At 41.1% G+C, this 18,025-nt stretch overlaps 1 protein-coding gene and 1 pseudogene across 2 annotated transcripts; one reads left to right on the forward strand and one right to left on the reverse strand.

The window, feature by feature from the left end:
* The first annotated feature begins 209 nt into the window (after positions 1-209).
* Positions 210-5,267, forward strand: LOC144979497 (organic anion transporter 3-like). Its single transcript, XM_078926182.1, has 2 exons — positions 210-499; positions 2,555-5,267. Exons 1-2 carry the CDS (start codon positions 220-222, stop codon positions 4,180-4,182), a joined length of 1,908 nt encoding a protein of 635 aa, XP_078782308.1. The 5' UTR covers positions 210-219; the 3' UTR covers positions 4,183-5,267.
* A 2,372-nt stretch (positions 5,268-7,639) lies between these two features.
* On the reverse strand, positions 7,640-10,484 carry LOC144979498 (putative transporter B0252.3; annotated as a pseudogene). Its single transcript, XR_013646717.1, has 2 exons — positions 10,203-10,484; positions 7,640-9,417 (listed from the first exon to the last, which is right to left on the reverse strand). The product of XR_013646717.1 is annotated as a putative transporter B0252.3 (transcript).
* Positions 10,485-18,025: the final 7,541 nt, after the last annotated feature.

Here is an 18,025-nt window from a genome sequence, read left to right on the forward strand (position 1 = left end):
TTATTATTATTATTATTATTATTATTATTATTATTATTATTATTATTATTATTATTATTATTATTATTATTATTATTATTATTATTATTATTATTATTATTATTATTATGAAATGATGAGATGATGATGATGATGATGATGATGATGATGATGATGATGATGATCTTTGCATGACGTTTTCTTTTGTCCTATGGTTTACACAGGTAACAGCATTACACTATGACATCTAAGCCAACAACACAGTACGAGAATAACAACGAAGGAAAGAAAGACGACAATGCTGAATCTGGTAAGACAGAAGGCAGTTCTTTTGAGCCCGGGGGTATCGGTGGCCTTGGGGTGCAGAACGACACTCTAGAATATGAAGATGGTCCCCCTTCCTTCGAGAAAGTTCTAGAATGTCTGGGAATGCCAGGGCGGTTTCAGATCAGCCAGATAGCCCTCGCCAACGTGAGCATAATGACCGTAGGATTCATGATGATGTCCATTGTGTTTCTGGGTAAGATTAAACGATTCTTTCATCTCTTTCTATTTATAAATCGAGTTATTTTTATCGTGCCCAAATAACACCACGAGCTTGCAAGTATACGATTCCTTCATCTCTTTGTATTCCACCCCTCCAAATAAGACAATTAGATATTTTGTAACCAAATGGTATGGTATTATTACTCCTATTCACCATAATTTGTATCTTTCTCCATCTGCTTGAATGACAATTTGACCCAAAAACTAAAAACGTTTGATTTGTATCCATGCAAACGAAAATAATATTTGTTTTACCAATCAGCTGTCTTTTACACTATATTTCACACCAATAAAATGTGTGAAAATATTCTGCAATCGTCGAATCATTTTTTTAATTCAGCGCATTCAAAACAGTATTCAACGATTACGTATTTATTAAGGAATGATAGGGTTTTCCTATGGTAGGGCTGAAATAATAGAATTATCATCACCATCACCGTTGTCGCCATCATCGTTTTCATCAATCGATATACAACCAGAGCATTTATTTTGCGCAATATCCAGTAAACGTGCTCAAAACGCTTTAGAAGGGATAACTGAGTCTGAACTATCGTTTACTTAAAGCCTGACACTGATACCGTAGTCATCCTTAACTTATAGCCTGACACTAGGACCATAGCCATCATTAACTTGTAGCCTGACACTAGGACCGTAGCCATCGTTTACTTATAGCCTGACACTAGACCGTAGCCATCGTTAACTTATAGCCTACACTAGGACCGTAGCTATCGTTAACTTATAGCCTGACACTAGGACCGTAGCCATCGTTAACTTATAGCCCATGAACCTACCCAGGACCGTAACCATCGTTAACTTATAGCCTGACACTAGGACCGTACATCGTTAACTTATAGCCTGACACTAGGACCGTAGCCATCGTTAACTTATAGCCTGACACTAGAACCGTAGCCATCGTTTACTTATAGCCTGACACTAGGACCGTAGCCATCGTTAACTTATAGCCTGACACTAGAACCGTAGCCATCGTTTACTTATAGCCTGACACTAGGACCGTAGCCATCGTTTACGTACAGGCTGACGCTAGGACCGTAGCCATCGTTTACGTACAGGCTGACGCTAGGACTGTAGCCATCGTTTACGTACAGGCTGACACTAGGACTGTAGTCATCGTTAACTTGTAAACTGACACTAGGACCGTAGCTATCGTTAACTTATAGCCTGACTCCAGGACCGTAGCCATCTTTAACTTGTAGCCTGACTTCAGGACCGTAGCCATCGTTAACTTATAGCCTGACTCTAGGACCGTAGCAATCGTTAACTTATAGCCTGACACTAGGACCGTAGCTATCGTTAACTTATAGCCTGACTCTAGGACCGTAGCAATCGTTAACTTATAGCCTGACACTAGACCGTAGCTATCGTTAACTTATAGCCTGACTCTAGGACCGTAGCAATCGTTAACTTATAGCCTGACTCTAGGACCGTAGCAATCGTTAACTTATAGCCTGACTCTAGGACCGTAGCCATCGTTAACTTATAGCCTGACTCTAGGACCGTAGCTATCGTTAACTTATAGCCTGACACTGAGACCGTAGCCATCGTTTACTCATAGCCTGACTCTAGGACCGTAGCTATCGTTTACTTACAGGCTGACGCTAGAACGGTAGCCATCGTTAACTTATAGCATGACACTGGTCAAAAGAACACAAATCGTGAGTTGTATTAAATAGTTCAACCAATGGGATTTCGTGTTATCTTGAGCACTACTAACGACAAGTCACTGGAAGGTGCAAAAACCTAAAAAATGTCCTAGTAGGGTCTAGTGTCAGGCTAAGATTTGACTTAGCACGTTTTGAAAGCCATCTTTTCACTTATTGCATGCGTAGTTTGTTTTCAATAAACAGTCACACACTTTCACGCATTCATCCCTCTCCCAACACACACATCCAACCTCCCACCCGTTACACACACCCACACACACACATACACACACACACACACACACAAAGAATGACAGTCTTCCAAGAAATCAGGATCATAATTTTTCACCTCTTCTCATTTTCTTCAGGTTACACCCCATATCACGAATGCCGAGGAGTGAATAACACAGATCTCATCACCACGTACACACTTGACATCAACGGAAATACATCATCTGCGCGCGTCTCTTACGAGTCATGTGACATCAAAATAGAGATACCTTCAAACCTGAGCGACCAATCAGAAACAACTATTTATTCAGTGAGCTGCCCTAATGGCCGAGACTTTTTCTCTGCTGAAGAAACCACGTACACCTCAGAATGGGATCTCGTCTGCGAATCAAAAGGACAGGTCGAATTCACCCAGACGACTTTCACAATTGGACAAATTGTCGGTGGTTTGATCTCCTCGCCCCTCGCTGATCGCTTTGGAAGGAAACACGTAGTTGTCACATCATCGTGCTTATGTTGTTTCGTTGAATTGATCCACATTTTTGCACCTAATATTTTCATAATTTACATTATCAAATTCATAAGCGGCCTGGTTTTACAATCTTATATAACTAGTGTCACAATATTTGAAATTGAACAAGTCACGCCAAAGCACCGACAACATGTCCTTATAAGTGTGAGTATGGTGTGGGTTGCCACGATGGTCATCGTAGGTGGTGTGGCCTATTTCGTCCAGGATAAAAGTTGGCGATATTTCCATGGAATTAGTCTTGGGTCAGGTCTGATTACATTCTTGCTTCCTTTCTTTTTGAGGGAATGTCCAAGATGGCTAGCAGCGAATAATAGACACGAGGAAGCTCTTAAGATTCTGAAAGAAGCTAGTAAACAAAATGGAAAGGATTTTGAAATTATTAAACAAAAGTTCAAGGCGTATATTGCCTACAGATATCCATCCACATCCATCCAACCCTTAGTTATAAACAACACTTTGAAAGACTCAGGCAAAAGTAACAATGAGGTCGATTCTCCTATATCAGAATTCATTTCGTCCAATGACACGGATGCAAAAATAGCCACTTATGGAAATCATCATAATACGCTAGCGCCGTCACCATTCAGCTTGCTTTGTCACAAGCGTCTTTTAGTTCTGCTAGCCGTGGGATGGTATTTGTGGCTTACCAATATCCTAACGTACTACGGTCTATTTATAACATCGTCTGAACTCGTTGGAAATAGATTTTTGAATTTCATTCTCATGAGCATCGTCGAACTGCCAAGCTATTCTTTAGCTCTCTATTTGTTGACAAAACTTGGACGCCGATTGGTTTTTGCACTTTTCATGGGGCTGGCAGGTCTTTCCCTGATGGTTTCAGCTCTCATGACAACATTCGGAGAAGAGCTCCCGGGATCAAAGATTGTTAACACGGTGATGTTTATATTCGGGAAATTTTCAATAACTGGCTCGTTTATAACTTTATACGTCATCACTCCCGAATTGTTTCCGACGAATGTCAGAACCACAGCGCACGGATTTTGTAGTTGTCTCGGAAGAGTAGGGTCCATGGTGGCGCCTTTCTTGCGCCTCTTTCATCAGGAAGTGAAGTGGGGCCCGGCATTACTTTTTACGACCATGTGCTTTGTGGCTGTCTTTATGACTCTGTATTTGCCTGAGACGAAGGATAGAGATCTTCCTACAACACTAGAGGATTTGGTGGTTCAAATGAAAACAGATAGTGTTAAAAAAAGGAAGGGACAAGAACAGTGATGTCATGGCTGAAGGATAGACAATCTTATTCGTACTCTGGAAAAAAAACCCTCACATATTTAACACTTGGCCTCAAAACCCGTTTGAGAGTTTTTTGTCAAGATAAGGGTCATTTTAGTCGTTCGATATTAGAATGACATCAAACTTTTTAATACGTGTGTGTTTTTTTTCCAGAGTGACGTAGAAGATCCGGTGATTCTTGTGCTAGTCCCATCTTTGCTTAGTGTCACACCTAGATATTTGAATGTCGTGACCTCTTTTAGTTTTTCATTTCCAACTGTGATGTTTGTGTTGCTTTCTGTGTTGCTGTTCACCAAGATTTGTGGCTTTTCGGTACCTATTTCCATTTCTTATTGCGATGCACATTCAGCTGGACGGTTGGTTGAGTCTTGTAGTTCTGGTTCTGTGCCTGCCAGTAGGTCAATATCGTACGCAAATCTTAAATTGGACAACGGGCGGCCGCTGATGGATATCAAGGTGTGGTAACCCTCCAGCACATCTTGCATGATGCTTTCAAGGAATATATTGAATAGCGTCGGAGATAATATGCAGCCCTGTCTGACTCCTACAATAGTATTGAAATTGGTCTTTTACCAGGACTGTACTGTTTGACCTGCCATACAATGCCTCTATTGTCTGGATGAGCCCTTCTTCAAAATTATATTTCCTCATCACATTCCAAAGACCATCATGCCAGACTCTGTCAAATGCCTTCCTGAAGTCTATAAAATTATGGTACAGCGCACACTGGTTCTGAAGGCATTTCTCCGTGAGACCCCTGCAGTTAAATATTTGCTCCACGGTACTTCTGCCTGTTCTGAATCCTGCCTGTTCTTCTGCTAGTATTTCTTCTGTTCTAGATTTAATTCTATTATGGATTATTCGGAGCATGACTTTGCTTGGATGGCTTATCAAGTTTATTGTTTTGTAATTCTTGCATTGTTTTAAGTTCCTTTTCTTTGGGAGGGGTATGACGATGGATTGTGACCATTCTTTGGGCCATTCTTTCTGATCTAATACCTTTGGGCAGAGCATATATACATTATATCTAGAGAGAGAAAAAAAAAGAATGAGAGAGAGAGAGAGTAAGGATGACAAAGGGAGAGAGACAAAGCGATAGATAGGGAAATAGAGAAATAGAGAGATAAATAGAGAAAGAGAGAGAGAGAGAGAGAGAGAGAGAGAGAGACATCCACAAACAGAGATATATAGACCAAAAACAGAAGGACACACACACAGACACACTCACATGCGATTACAATTATAGATAAAAGAGATAAAAAATATTGAAAGAGACAGTTAGGGTGGCAAAGAGAGAGTAACAAAGATATAGATAGAGAGATAGTAAGATAGATAGAGAAAAAGAGCGGGAGAGGAAGAGACAGACACCCACACACAGATCTGTGCCATGCCTTTACATTATCACCCAACCAAACATGGCGGTACACTGAACAAACGAAATGAACTCACATCCGCATGCAGGCACAGTAAATAGTCACCTTCTTTGCAATTGGATTCAATAGTCTGATGTCACGTCGCCCAGCAACGGCGGCCAATGTGGTTCTAAACAAAGAAAATCGTACTTTTTATTCTTCATGCTGGCTAGAACTTTTCATATGGCTTGTGATCAGAATGTGTAAAAGTCAAAATATGATCAGATTTATAATGTTTTTCTCCTCTCGATGCACTTTTATGCTCGTCGGAGAAATATTTCGTAAGAATATCCGCCATTGTTCCGATAGTTTAGAGCTAGTTACTAAGTTACCCTGCGTCATTACGGTGGGAAGTGACGTCACTGTTGAAGCGTATTACAAACCACCATGACAATCGCAACACCAAAAACATCACAGGAAGTACGAAACAACACACAGTTACAAATAATAGTCACAACAATAACAATTACACTCCCCGTCGTTTTCCCAAAGTAAAAGAAAGGCATGGAACACTGAATCTGCCGTGAAGTCCCAGTTTTGAGAGGGGATTTTTTTTTGGGGGGGGGGCTAAGATGAGGGCCATTCAAATCGATCGATATTTGAAGGACGAGTTTTCTGGCCAAATTTTAAAATATGTCTTTTTTTCCCCAGAGTACGACAGTGTAGAAGTCAGTCGTTATTCAAATATTATATATATATATATATATATATATATATATATATATATAGGAGAGAGAGAGAGAGAGAGAGAGAGAGAGAGAGAGAGGGAGAGAGAGAGAAAGAGAATATGAAACAATAAACACTACATTATTGTCTCTAGAATAAACATTTTTTATTTCTTCACGATCAAAGACAACACAGTTTAATCTCTTCATTATTTCCGTCAAGTTACGTCATTCATCATATACAAGTTTGTAATAAGGAAACTTCAGTTAAGGCGACGAAGTGCCCGAGTGGTTAAGGCAATGCGCTGTGACCTGGAAGGTCTTTTTTTTTTCCTTGGGCAAGATTATTAACACCCAATTTGCTCACTTGGACAACATGAGTGATTCCTGTTGACATCAGACATCTTATTTGATGAATTCTCTATATTCCTTCGTGGAATGCCTAGGATACAATATCTCATGATATCGTGGCGGAAGTGAGTAATTTTTAATTCAAGGCGACTACGGTTATTTTAGAGCTCTGAAAAACCAAAATTTCATTTTAAAAAAAAACAGTTTGGCTCGACGTGTACATATACGCAGGTCTGACATCCGAACCCACTTATAGTCCTAGTTTAACATTGTTGCAATAGACAATATTTTGCCTCATAAAAAAAAATTCCATTACAACAATGAGCCCAAAAGGAAATGGGTTATCAGACCTACAAATAATTGAAGGATAGTAAAGGAAAGATGATCTAATATTAGAAGGTAAAGTTTTTCTAAGCCTACCGAAATATAACTGGAGTGAGATGAATTCAGTTCTTACTAAAATAAAACTTTAATAAAATAAATATGAACAATCGTTACTGTGACACGCAATATCCACTAAACGTGTTCAAACCGCTTTACAAGGTGTACAAGGTGTACAACAGCAACACCTAGCATGAAATGACGCCTGCAAGGCGATATTACAAAATTTTTTTTTGCGACATTTAGTCATTTTACACCTGAGTACGGCGACAGAATGTGAGTAAATAACCTTTTTCAAGGACTGAACTATGCGCTGCTCTGAGCGGGAGTCGAACCCTGGACCTTCCGTCCTGAAAGCGAGTGTCTTACCACAAACCATATAAACATGAGCTTTTATATAGAGCAATATCCATTAAAAGTGCTCAAAGCACTTTACAAAGGGTCCCTGGCCAACAGCAGCACGTAGACTAAGACATGATGCCTGTTAGGCCATATTACCAAAAAAGTTGGACGGATACAACGATGTTAATGGCCATTTAGTCATTTTACAGCTGAGTACGGCAAGAGAATGTGAGTAAAGGGCCTTTTCCAAGGACTCAACCAGGCTCTTCCGATCTGAAAGCGAGTGTCACATCACTAGACCACCTGACCACATATATAGGCGTATTTTACCCATGTAACATTTTTTAGCCTATAAATTCAATTTCATCATCTAATCCAATCTGACATAATACCGTTATTAGGTGACTGGTCACTTTTAACAAGACTTTGCTGTCTTCTTGCTATTTTTAACTTTCTTCGACTTAATCTGACCAATCATATCCTCTAAAGTCGTTGGTAGATCTTTATCCTTCGTCTCTGGCAAATACAAACTCACGAGTACAGCCCCAAAACTCATTACGGTGAATACAAGGGCCGGACCCCATCTCACTTCATCGTGAAATAAGCGCATGAAAGGCGCGACCATTGACCCTAATCTTCCCAAAGCGCTAGAAAATCCGTGGGCTGTCGTCCTCACATTGGTCGGAAACATCTCCGGAGTGATGACGTATAAAACGGCGAAAGAAGCCGTGATTGAGAATTTCCCAAGAATAAACATAGCAGCTACGACAGTCTCAGATCCAGAAAGGTTCTCTCCAACAGTTGACATCAAAGCTGAGACCATCAAGCAGAGTCCTGTTGACCCCATGAAAACCCCGAAGACAACTCGACGCCTCAATTTGTTCATCATATATAGAACTAGAGCCAAACCAGGCAACTCCACCACGCCCATCAGAATAAAATTTAAAAATCGGTTCCCGGCGAGTACAGAAGATGTAATATACAGACCGTAGTATGTTAAGACATTCGTGAGCCACAAGTACCAACTAACAACCATTAGAATCAGGAGTCTTCTGTGACAAAGCAAGTGAAATTGTGAGTCGAAACAGGCTTCTTGGTGCTCTCATTCCAGTGAGTATCCTTTTTTGTATTTTCCTGATTTGGGGATAATGTGATTTCCCTCGACAAAGAGTCGAAACTTCCATTCTCTTTATCTGAATTGCTTGTAAATGTTTTTATAACCAAAGGTTCAACGGATGATATTGAGGTTGAATATTCATATTCAATATAAGCGTTGAATTTTTGTTGTAGAATTTCAAAATCTTTACCATTTTGCCTACAGGCTATTTTGAGAATGTCAAGAGCTTCCTTAAATCTCTGATTTGCCACCAGCCACCTGGGCGATTCTTTTAAAATGAAAGGCGTTAAAAACGCGATAAAACCCGTTCCAATACTGACGCCATGAAAATACCGCCAGTTTTTGTCTTGGACGAAATAAGCCACGCCTCCCACGATGGAAGAAGTGCAAACTCCGCCTACATGATACGCTACGCTCACTATTTGTCTATGTCTGGGAACGACTAGTTCAATACTCAAAATCGTACCACAAGTTACAGCCGCCATAGCGGCCAGTCCACTAAAAAACCTGATAATGTAAACGATGAAAATTCCTGGAGCGAAGATATGAGCGACTTCTATAAGACAACAAAGGCACGATGCGATCACGAAAACAGGTTTTCTCCCAAAGCGGTCTGACATTGGTGATGATATCAGTCCGCCAATGATTTGCCCAATTGTGAGAGAAGCATGGGTGAATTCAACCTTCCATTTGGATTCGCAGACGAGATCCCATTCTGTGTTGTACGAGGTGTCTACGGCGGAGAAAAAGTCACGGCCGTTTGGACAGCTTCTTGAGAAAGTTGTCGTTTTTATGTTGTTGCTTTGATTCGAGAGTAGCGTTATTTTGATGTCACACGAATCGTAAAAGACATGCGCAGATGTGACATTTGTGTTGTGTTTCGATGTGTATTGGTTGATGAGCTCTGTGTCATTCACTTTCTTGCATTCGTGGTAGGGTGTGTGACCTGGCGAAGAGAAAGACAGAAAAAAGAATAGAAAAAGAACGTTCATTGGTAAAACAAAAACAACAACAACAATAACAACAAAAACAACAACAACAACAGCAATAATAACAATAACAACAACAACAATAACAAAAACAACAACAACAAAAACCTCGAGCACTTCTATAGCGCAATATCTACTAGACGTGCTCAAAGCGCTTTCCAAAGTGCCCCTCGCCAACAGCAACACTTAACATTTAGGATGAGACATGACGCCTGTTAGGCGATATTATATTCTGTTTTTCCCGATAGAGACAAAGCTGTTAACGAGCAGGAACTCCTTTTACACCAGAATACCATGAGAGAATCTGAGTAAAGAGCCCTTTTCAAGGACTCAATTATGCGGGTGGGTTTCGAACCGTGGGCCTTCCGGTCCGAAGGCGAGATTAATACCAGAGACTACAAAGCCTTTAAGTATAATGATGACGTTGGTGATGTTATTGTTGTTGTTGATGATGATGATGATGATGATGATGATAATGATGATGATCATGATGATGATGATGATGATGATCATGATGATGATGATGATGATGATCATGATGATGATGATGATAATGATGATTATGGTGTTGGCGATGATGATGATGATGATTATGATGATGATGATGATGATGATCATGCTGATGATGTTGGCGATGTTATTGCTGTTGTTGTTGATGATGATGATGATGATGATGATGATGATGATGATGATGATGATGATGACGATGATGATTATGCAATGAGACTATTTTCTATCTTACCTGTAAAGACAATAGAGAAGACCATGAAACCAACTGTGACCAGTGTTACTTTTGCAAGTACAAGCTGAACAATTTGGTATCGACCCGGCATACCGAGACATTCCAGAACCTTCTCGAACGATGGAGGCCCATCATTATCATCATCATCATCATCGACGTCATCGTCGTCATCGTTATCATCATCTCCCGACTTTGCTTCAAAGACAACAGCAACATCAGAAACTTCCTCCTTGTCGTTGTCCATATCGTCCTTAATGCATTCCGTCATTCTCAACTATAAGGCAAGACTTATAAATAGAAACATGTCTATTGGATTCAGTAGTCTGATGTCACGCCGCCCGGCAACGGCGGCCATCTTGGCTCTAAACAAAGAAAATCATTACTTTTTATTCTTCAGGCTGTCTAGAACCTTTCATATGCCTTGTGAACAGAATGTGTAAAAGTCAAATCATGATCAAATTTTATGCTCGCCGGAGAAATATTTCATAAGGGCCTCCGCCATTGTTCCGATAGTTTACAGCCAGTGTTACTAAGTTACCATGCGTCATTAGGAAGGAAGTGACGTTACGACTATTGAATCCTATTAAAGACGTTATTAAAAATATAATATTGTCCTTCAGAGCCATTAGACCTTTATATAGCCTGACACTGAAATCCAAAAGGACTGGCAGTTTTTGACGTCATTATTTGGTTTTTGCACCGCCAAGTGAGTGAGTTGTCGTTAGTAGAGCTCATGGAAACAAGTTATTTCATTGGTTGAACTATTGAATACAACTCACGATTTGTTTTCTTTTGTGGCAAAAGACTGGCGTTTTGACGTCCTTTTTGGCTCAATGTTAGGACGTAACTTTACGAAGGCCACAATGAGACCAAGGGAGTGGTAGTAGCAAAGTTACGGAAGAAGTGAAAGAGGTGAGGAGAAGGGAGGAGGATGCTGATGAGAAGTTGAATCAGATGAAATGGAGGGTGATAGACCAGGAGTTGAGAGGGAAGAGGAACAACTTGCTTTTTTACGGTGTACAAGAACATAAGAACGAGGATTGCTTATGATTGGTAAAGAATTTTATAAAGAAGGACAAAAGCTAGTAATCTCATTCCAAGACAAAGACAGAAAGCAATTGGAAAACAGACACAGGGTGATAGAAGACACAGCAAGTACCTCCCTGCCAACATGAGAGGTCAGGATCCCGACCCAGACACAGGGTGATAAAAGACACAGCAAGTACCTCCCTGCCAACATGAGAGGTCAGGATCCCCACCCAGATATAGGGGGATAGAAGACACAGCAAATACCTCCCTGCCAATATTGGAGGTCAGGATCCCCACCCAGATATAGGGGGATAGAAGACACAGCAAGTACCTCCCTGCCAACATGGGAGGTCAGGATCCCCACCCAGACACAGGGTGATAAAAGACACAGCAAGTACCTCCCTGCCAACATTGGAGGTCAGGATCCCCACCCAGACACAGGGTGATAAAAGACACAACAAGTACCTCCCTGCCAACATTGGAGGTCAGGATCCCCATCCAGACACAGGGTGATAGAAGACACAGCAAGTACCTCCCTGCCAACATGAGAGGTCAGGATCCCCACCCAGATATAGGGTGATAAAAGACACAGCAAGTACCTCCCTGCCAACATGGGAGGTCAGGATCCTCACCCAGATATAGGGTGATAAAAGACACAGCAAGTACCTCCCTGCCAACATGGGAGGTCAGGATCCCCACCCAGACACAGGGTGATAAAAGACACAGCAAGTACCTCCCTGCCAACATGGAAGGTCAGGATCCCCACCCAGATATAGGGTGATAAAAGACACAGCAAGTACCTCCCTGCCAACATGGGAGGTCAGGATCCCCACCCAGACACAGGGTGATAAAAGACACAGCAAGTACCTCCCTGCCAACATGGGAGGTCAGGATCCCCACCCAGCTCACGTGGTGACAGTGTAGGACAGTGGCCTTCCTCAACTCATAGCCTGACACTGACCAAAAAATGACGTTAAAAGACAAGTCTTTGCCACAAAAGAAAACAAAATTAATGTGAGTTGTATTCACTAGTTCAACCAATGGGACCACTTATTTCCATGAGTACTTCTAACTACAACTCACTAGGCATTGCAAAAACCAAATAATATGACGTCAAATGCCAGTCTTTTTGGGTTTCAGTGCCATGCTATAACTTAACGATGGTTATGGTGTCAGGCTAATTAGCTTCGTATTTTCATCAATTAGTTGGCTCAAAAATCTATTTACTTATGCATGTTTACATGGTGCTATATCTATATTATTTATTATATATTTATACATTCAAACACCATGCTTTATGTTTACTTTTTATCAACCTGTGTTGGCTATGTGCAATCCTTCACAATCTATTTTCAAAATTCTATTTACATTACAAATCCATTATTACAACTCTATTCTACTTTCATGTCCGATTTTTTTAGCATTGCATGTAACTGCTGTATATTTTATAAATATTTTATTATATTTGACGTTTATTTTGCTTTTAATTATCTTCGTATTTTCATCAATTAATTCATGACAGTGTATAAATATGTGCTAATATAAAGATGAATGATGTGTAACACTATGATAATTTCCATTCAGGAAAGATATACTTTATTGATAAAGTATATCATATCTTATCTTATCTTATCTTATCTACACAAACCTAAAAAATGACGTCAAACTGCCAGTTCTAGAGGGTTCTAGTGGCAGGCTATAAGTTAACGATGGCTACGGTCAGGCCATGAGTACACGAAGGCCACGATAGAACCCCAAATGTTTGTAGACATAGTTTTGTTGTTAGTACGTTATATCACGCTGTTGTGAGTATTTTACCTACTCAACGCATACCATCAACAGATCGCTTCCCATTAGCACAAAAATCAACACTTTAATATCATGTTTGATACACTTACCCACTTCAATTTAATTCATCCTTGAATATCGCATTCACTTTGCACACTATTCTTTGGACGAGCTCGACAATGATAATGGGGCATACAAATATATTATATTATAATACATATACACAAACTCATGCTAGTTATGATAACGGCGAATATATATATTATATGTGTGTGTGTGTGATTTTGAATGAGATAAGTAAGGAGATAAATTAAAGGGGGTTGGGATGAGGTTGGGGGTTGGGGAAGGGAACTACCGTTGTATGTGGGTTATATCATGTCTGGTTCTCGGTGACCTATATATAATTCTCTCTCTCTCTCTCTCTCTCTCTCTCTCTCTCTCTGTGTGTGTGTGTGTGTGTGTGTGCATGCGTGCGTCTCTCTCTCTCTCTCTCTCTCTCTCTCTCTCTCTCTCTCTCTGTATGTGTCTGTGTGTGTGCATGCGTGCGTCTCTCTTTCTCTTTCTCTCTCTCTCTCTCTCTCTCTCTCTCTCTATCTCTCCCTCTCTCTGTGTGTGTATAAATATTCCTGTGTCTGTGTCTGTGTGTGATCTGACCTACATTCAAATATAATTGTTTTCACAAAGACAGCAGTAACAACGGCCTCATTCTACAACCGTACGATTCCATTACTCGGCTGGAATTAACTTGACATAAATAATGGAGGAGGAGGGGGAGGTGAGGAGGAGGTAATGGGGGTTTTTAATTTACATCTACACAGTATGAATGGAGGAGGAGGGGGAGGTGAGGAGGAGGTAATGGGGTTTTTAATTTACATCTACACAGTATGAATGGAGGAGGAGGGGAGGTGAGGAGGAGGTAATGGGGGTTTTTAATTTACATCTACACAGTATGAATGGAGGAGGAGGGGAGGTGAGGAGGAGGTAATGGGGTTTTTAATTTACATCTACACAGTATGAATGGAGGAGGAGGGGAGGTGAGGAGGAGGTAATGGGGGTTTTTAATTTACATCTACACAGTATGACTGGAGGAGGAGGGGGGGGTGAGGAGGAGGTAATGGGGGTTTTTAATTTACATCTACACAGTATGAATGGAGGAGGAGGGGAAGGTGAGGAGGAGGTAATGGGGGTTTTTAATTTACATCTACACAGTATGAATGGAGGAGGAGGGGAGGTGAGGAGGAGGTAATGGGGGTTTTTAATTTACATCTACACAGTATGAATGGAGGAGGAGGGGAGTGAGGAGGAGGTAATGGGGGTTTTTAATTTACATCTACACAGTATGAATGGAGGAGGAGGGGGAGGTGAGGAGGAGGTAATGGGGGTTTTTAATTTACATCTACACAGTATGAATGGAGGAGGAGGGGGAGGTGAGGAGGAGGTAATGGGGGTTTTTAATTTACATCTACACAGTATGAATGGAGGAGGAGGGGGAGGTGAGGAGGAGGTAATGGGGGTTTTTAATTTACATCTACACAGTATGAATGGAGGAGGAGGGGGAGGTGAGGAGGAGGTAATGGGGTTTTTAATTTACATCTACACAGTATGAATGGAGGAGGAGGGGAGGTGAGGAGGAGGTAATGGGGGTTTTTAATTTACATCTACACAGTATGAATGGAGGAGGAGGGGAGGTGAGGAGGAGGTAATGGGGGTTTTTAATTTACATCTACACAGTATGAATGGAGGAGGAGGGGGAGGTGAGGAGGAGGTAATGGGGGTTTTTAATTTACATCTACACAGTATGAATGGAGGAGGAGGGGGAGGTGAGGAGGAGGTAATGGGGTTTTTAATTTACATCTACACAGTATGAATGGAGGAGGAGGGGGAGGTGAGGAGGAGGTAATGGGGGTTTTTAATTTACATCTACACAGTATGAATGGAGGAGGAGAGGGAGGTGAGGAGGAGGTAATGGGGGTTTTTAATTTACATCTACACAGTATGAATGGAGGAGGAGGGGGAGGTGAGGAGGAGGTAATGGGGTTTTTAATTTACATCTACACAGTATGAATGGAGGAGGAGGGGGAGGTGAGGAGGAGGTAATGGGGGTTTTTAATTTACATCTACACAGTATGAATGGAGGAGGAGGGGGAGGTGAGGAGGAGGTAATGGGGGTTTTTAATTTACATCTACACAGTATGAATGGAGGAGGAGGGGAGGTGAGGAGGAGGTAATGGGGGTTTTTAATTTACATCTACACAGTATGAATGGAGGAGGAGGGGGAGGTAATGGGGGTTTTTAATTTACATCTACACAGTATGAATGGAGGAGGAGGGGGAGGTGAGGGGGAGGTAATGGGGGTTTTTAATTTACATCTACACAGTATGAATGGAGGAGGGGGAGGTAATGGGGTTTTTTAATTTACATCTACACAGTATGAATGGAGGAGGAGGGGGAGGTGAGGGGAGGTAATGGGGGTTTTTAATTTACATCTACACAGTATGAATGGAGGAGGAGGGGAGGTGAGGAGGAGGTAATGGGGGTTTTTAATTTACATCTACACAGTATGAATGGAGGAGGGGGGGAGGTGAGGAGGAGGTAATGGGGGTTTTTAATTTACATCTACACAGTATGAATGGAGGAGGAGGGGGAGGTGAGGAGGAGGTAATGGGGTTTTTAATTTACATCTACACAGTATGAAAGGAGGGGAGGGGGAGGTGAGGAGGAGGTAATGGGGGTTTTTAATTTACATCTACACAGTATGAATGGAGGAGGAGGGGGAGGTGAGGAGGAGGTAATGGGGTTTTTAATTTACATCTACACAGTATGAATGGAGGAGGGGGGAGGTGAGGAGGAGGTAATGGGGTTTTTAATTTACATCTACACAGTATGAATGGAGGAGGAGGGGGAGGTGAGGAGAGGTAATGGGGGTTTTTAATTTACATCTACACAGTATGAATGGAGGAGGAGGGGGAGGTGAGGAGGAGGTAATGGGGGTTTTTAATTTACATCTACACAGTATGAATGGAGGAGGAGGGGGAGGTGAGGAGGAGGTAATGGGGGTTTTTAATTTACATCTACACAGTATGAATGGGGAGGAGGGAGGTGAGTGAGGAGGGTAATGGGGTTTTTAATTTACATCTACACAGTATGAATGGAGGAGAGGGGAGGTGAGGAGGAGGTAATGGGGGTTTTTAATTTACATCTACACAGTATGAATGGAGGAGGGGGGAGGTGAGGAGGAGGTAATGGGGGTTTTTAATTTACATCTACACAGTATGAATGGAGGAGGAGGGGAGGTGAGGAGGAGGTAATGGGGTTTTTAATTTACATCTACACAGAATGAAGGAGGAGGAGGGTGAGGTGAGGAGGAGGTAATGGGGGTTTTTAATTTACATCTACACAGTATGAATGGAGGAGGAGGGGAGGTGAGGAGGAGGTAATGGGGGTTTTTAATTTACATCTACACAGTATGAATGGAGGAGGAGGGGAGGTGAGGAGGAGGTAATGGGGGTTTTTAATTTACATCTACACAGTATGAATGGAGGAGGAGGGGAGGTGAGGAGGAGGTAATGGGGGTTTTTAATTTACATCTACACAGTATGAATGGAGGAGGAGGGGGAGGTGAGGAGGAGGTAATGGGGGTTTTTAATTTACATCTACACAGTATGAATGGAGGAGGAGGGGGAGGTGAGGAGGAGGTAATGGGGGTTTTTAATTTACATCTACACAGTATGAATGGAGGAGGAGGGGGAGGTGAGGAGGAGGTAATGGGGTTTTTAATTTACATCTACACAGTATGAATGGAGAGGAGGGGAGGTGAGGAGGAGGTAATGGGGGTTTTTAATTTACATCTACACAGTATGAATGGAGGAGGAGGGGGAGGTGAGGAGGAGGTAATGGGGGTTTTTAATTTACATCTACACAGTATGAATGGCAGTCGCTGCAAAACATTTACACACATTTTTTGGAAACTCACAATCTAGTGCAGCATGTCGCTGAACCGACCCAGATTGGCGGCCATATACTCGACCTTGTCTTAGCTGATAAAACTGACAACAACATAATATCAGTCAAAGTTGAAGACTGTTCTATTTCCAACCACAGCTATAATATTTCAACTGTCGACGTCTTGCGATCTAAACCTAAGAAGAGACTTAAAACATTTCGTAAATTAAGAGGTATTGATCTTAACGCATTTTCAAATGATATAAGTAGCAATGTGAAATTGAACGTAAGCTTCAATCTAATATACGACAACAGATAAAAATGGACCTTTCGGGTTTGCCCTTTATCAACAATACAGAACGAATGAAACACTTCAGACGAATGAGATAATGTGGTAGTGACGTCACACAATGTATTTCTTCGAGCTTCGAGCAGCAACATTTACATTTCAAATGATATTCAAATCTCAAACTTGAATGGAATAATTTCATCTTCCAATTCTGGGTCCGACATGGTGAATCATTATAACAAGATTGTATCCGAAGTGCTTAATCACCATTGTCCCCTTACCACTAAAAATATTATTTTAAGACCCAATAGGCAGCAGTACACGCTTGTCACTTCTTTCATTCTTAGAAGACTTGACTATGCGCTGCTCATTTGTTGTCCCAGTTACAATATTTAAAGATTGCAGAAAGTTCAGAACAAGGCGGCTGGATTGACGGTGCAGGGTTACCAGAATTCATTTTTCAAACAATGCCAAACAAGCCACAGAAAAATGCTAAATGGTTTAAAATACAATGCCAAATCTCAAAAGTCATCACTTTTTCCTTTTAAATACACACAAAAGAAGAAATAAATTTAAACCTAAATGTTATCGTTCCGTTGCCATGACTGTGTCATGATAAAATCACATTCCCTCTCATCTCACAAGTGTAATGATAAAATATTGTATATTTTGAAAATCCAATGTTAAGATGTCAATGAAATGGTGAATATCAAGTGATTTCCGTGCCTACAGCTTTAAAAATAACAAACAAAATAAAACAAAACAAAACAAAACA

This window comes from Berghia stephanieae, chromosome 9, assembly GCF_034508935.2.
Source record: "Berghia stephanieae isolate SIO BIC M18660-M18661 chromosome 9, UCSD_Bste_1.3, whole genome shotgun sequence".
NCBI classification, from domain to species: Eukaryota; Metazoa; Mollusca; class Gastropoda; order Nudibranchia; family Aeolidiidae; genus Berghia; species Berghia stephanieae.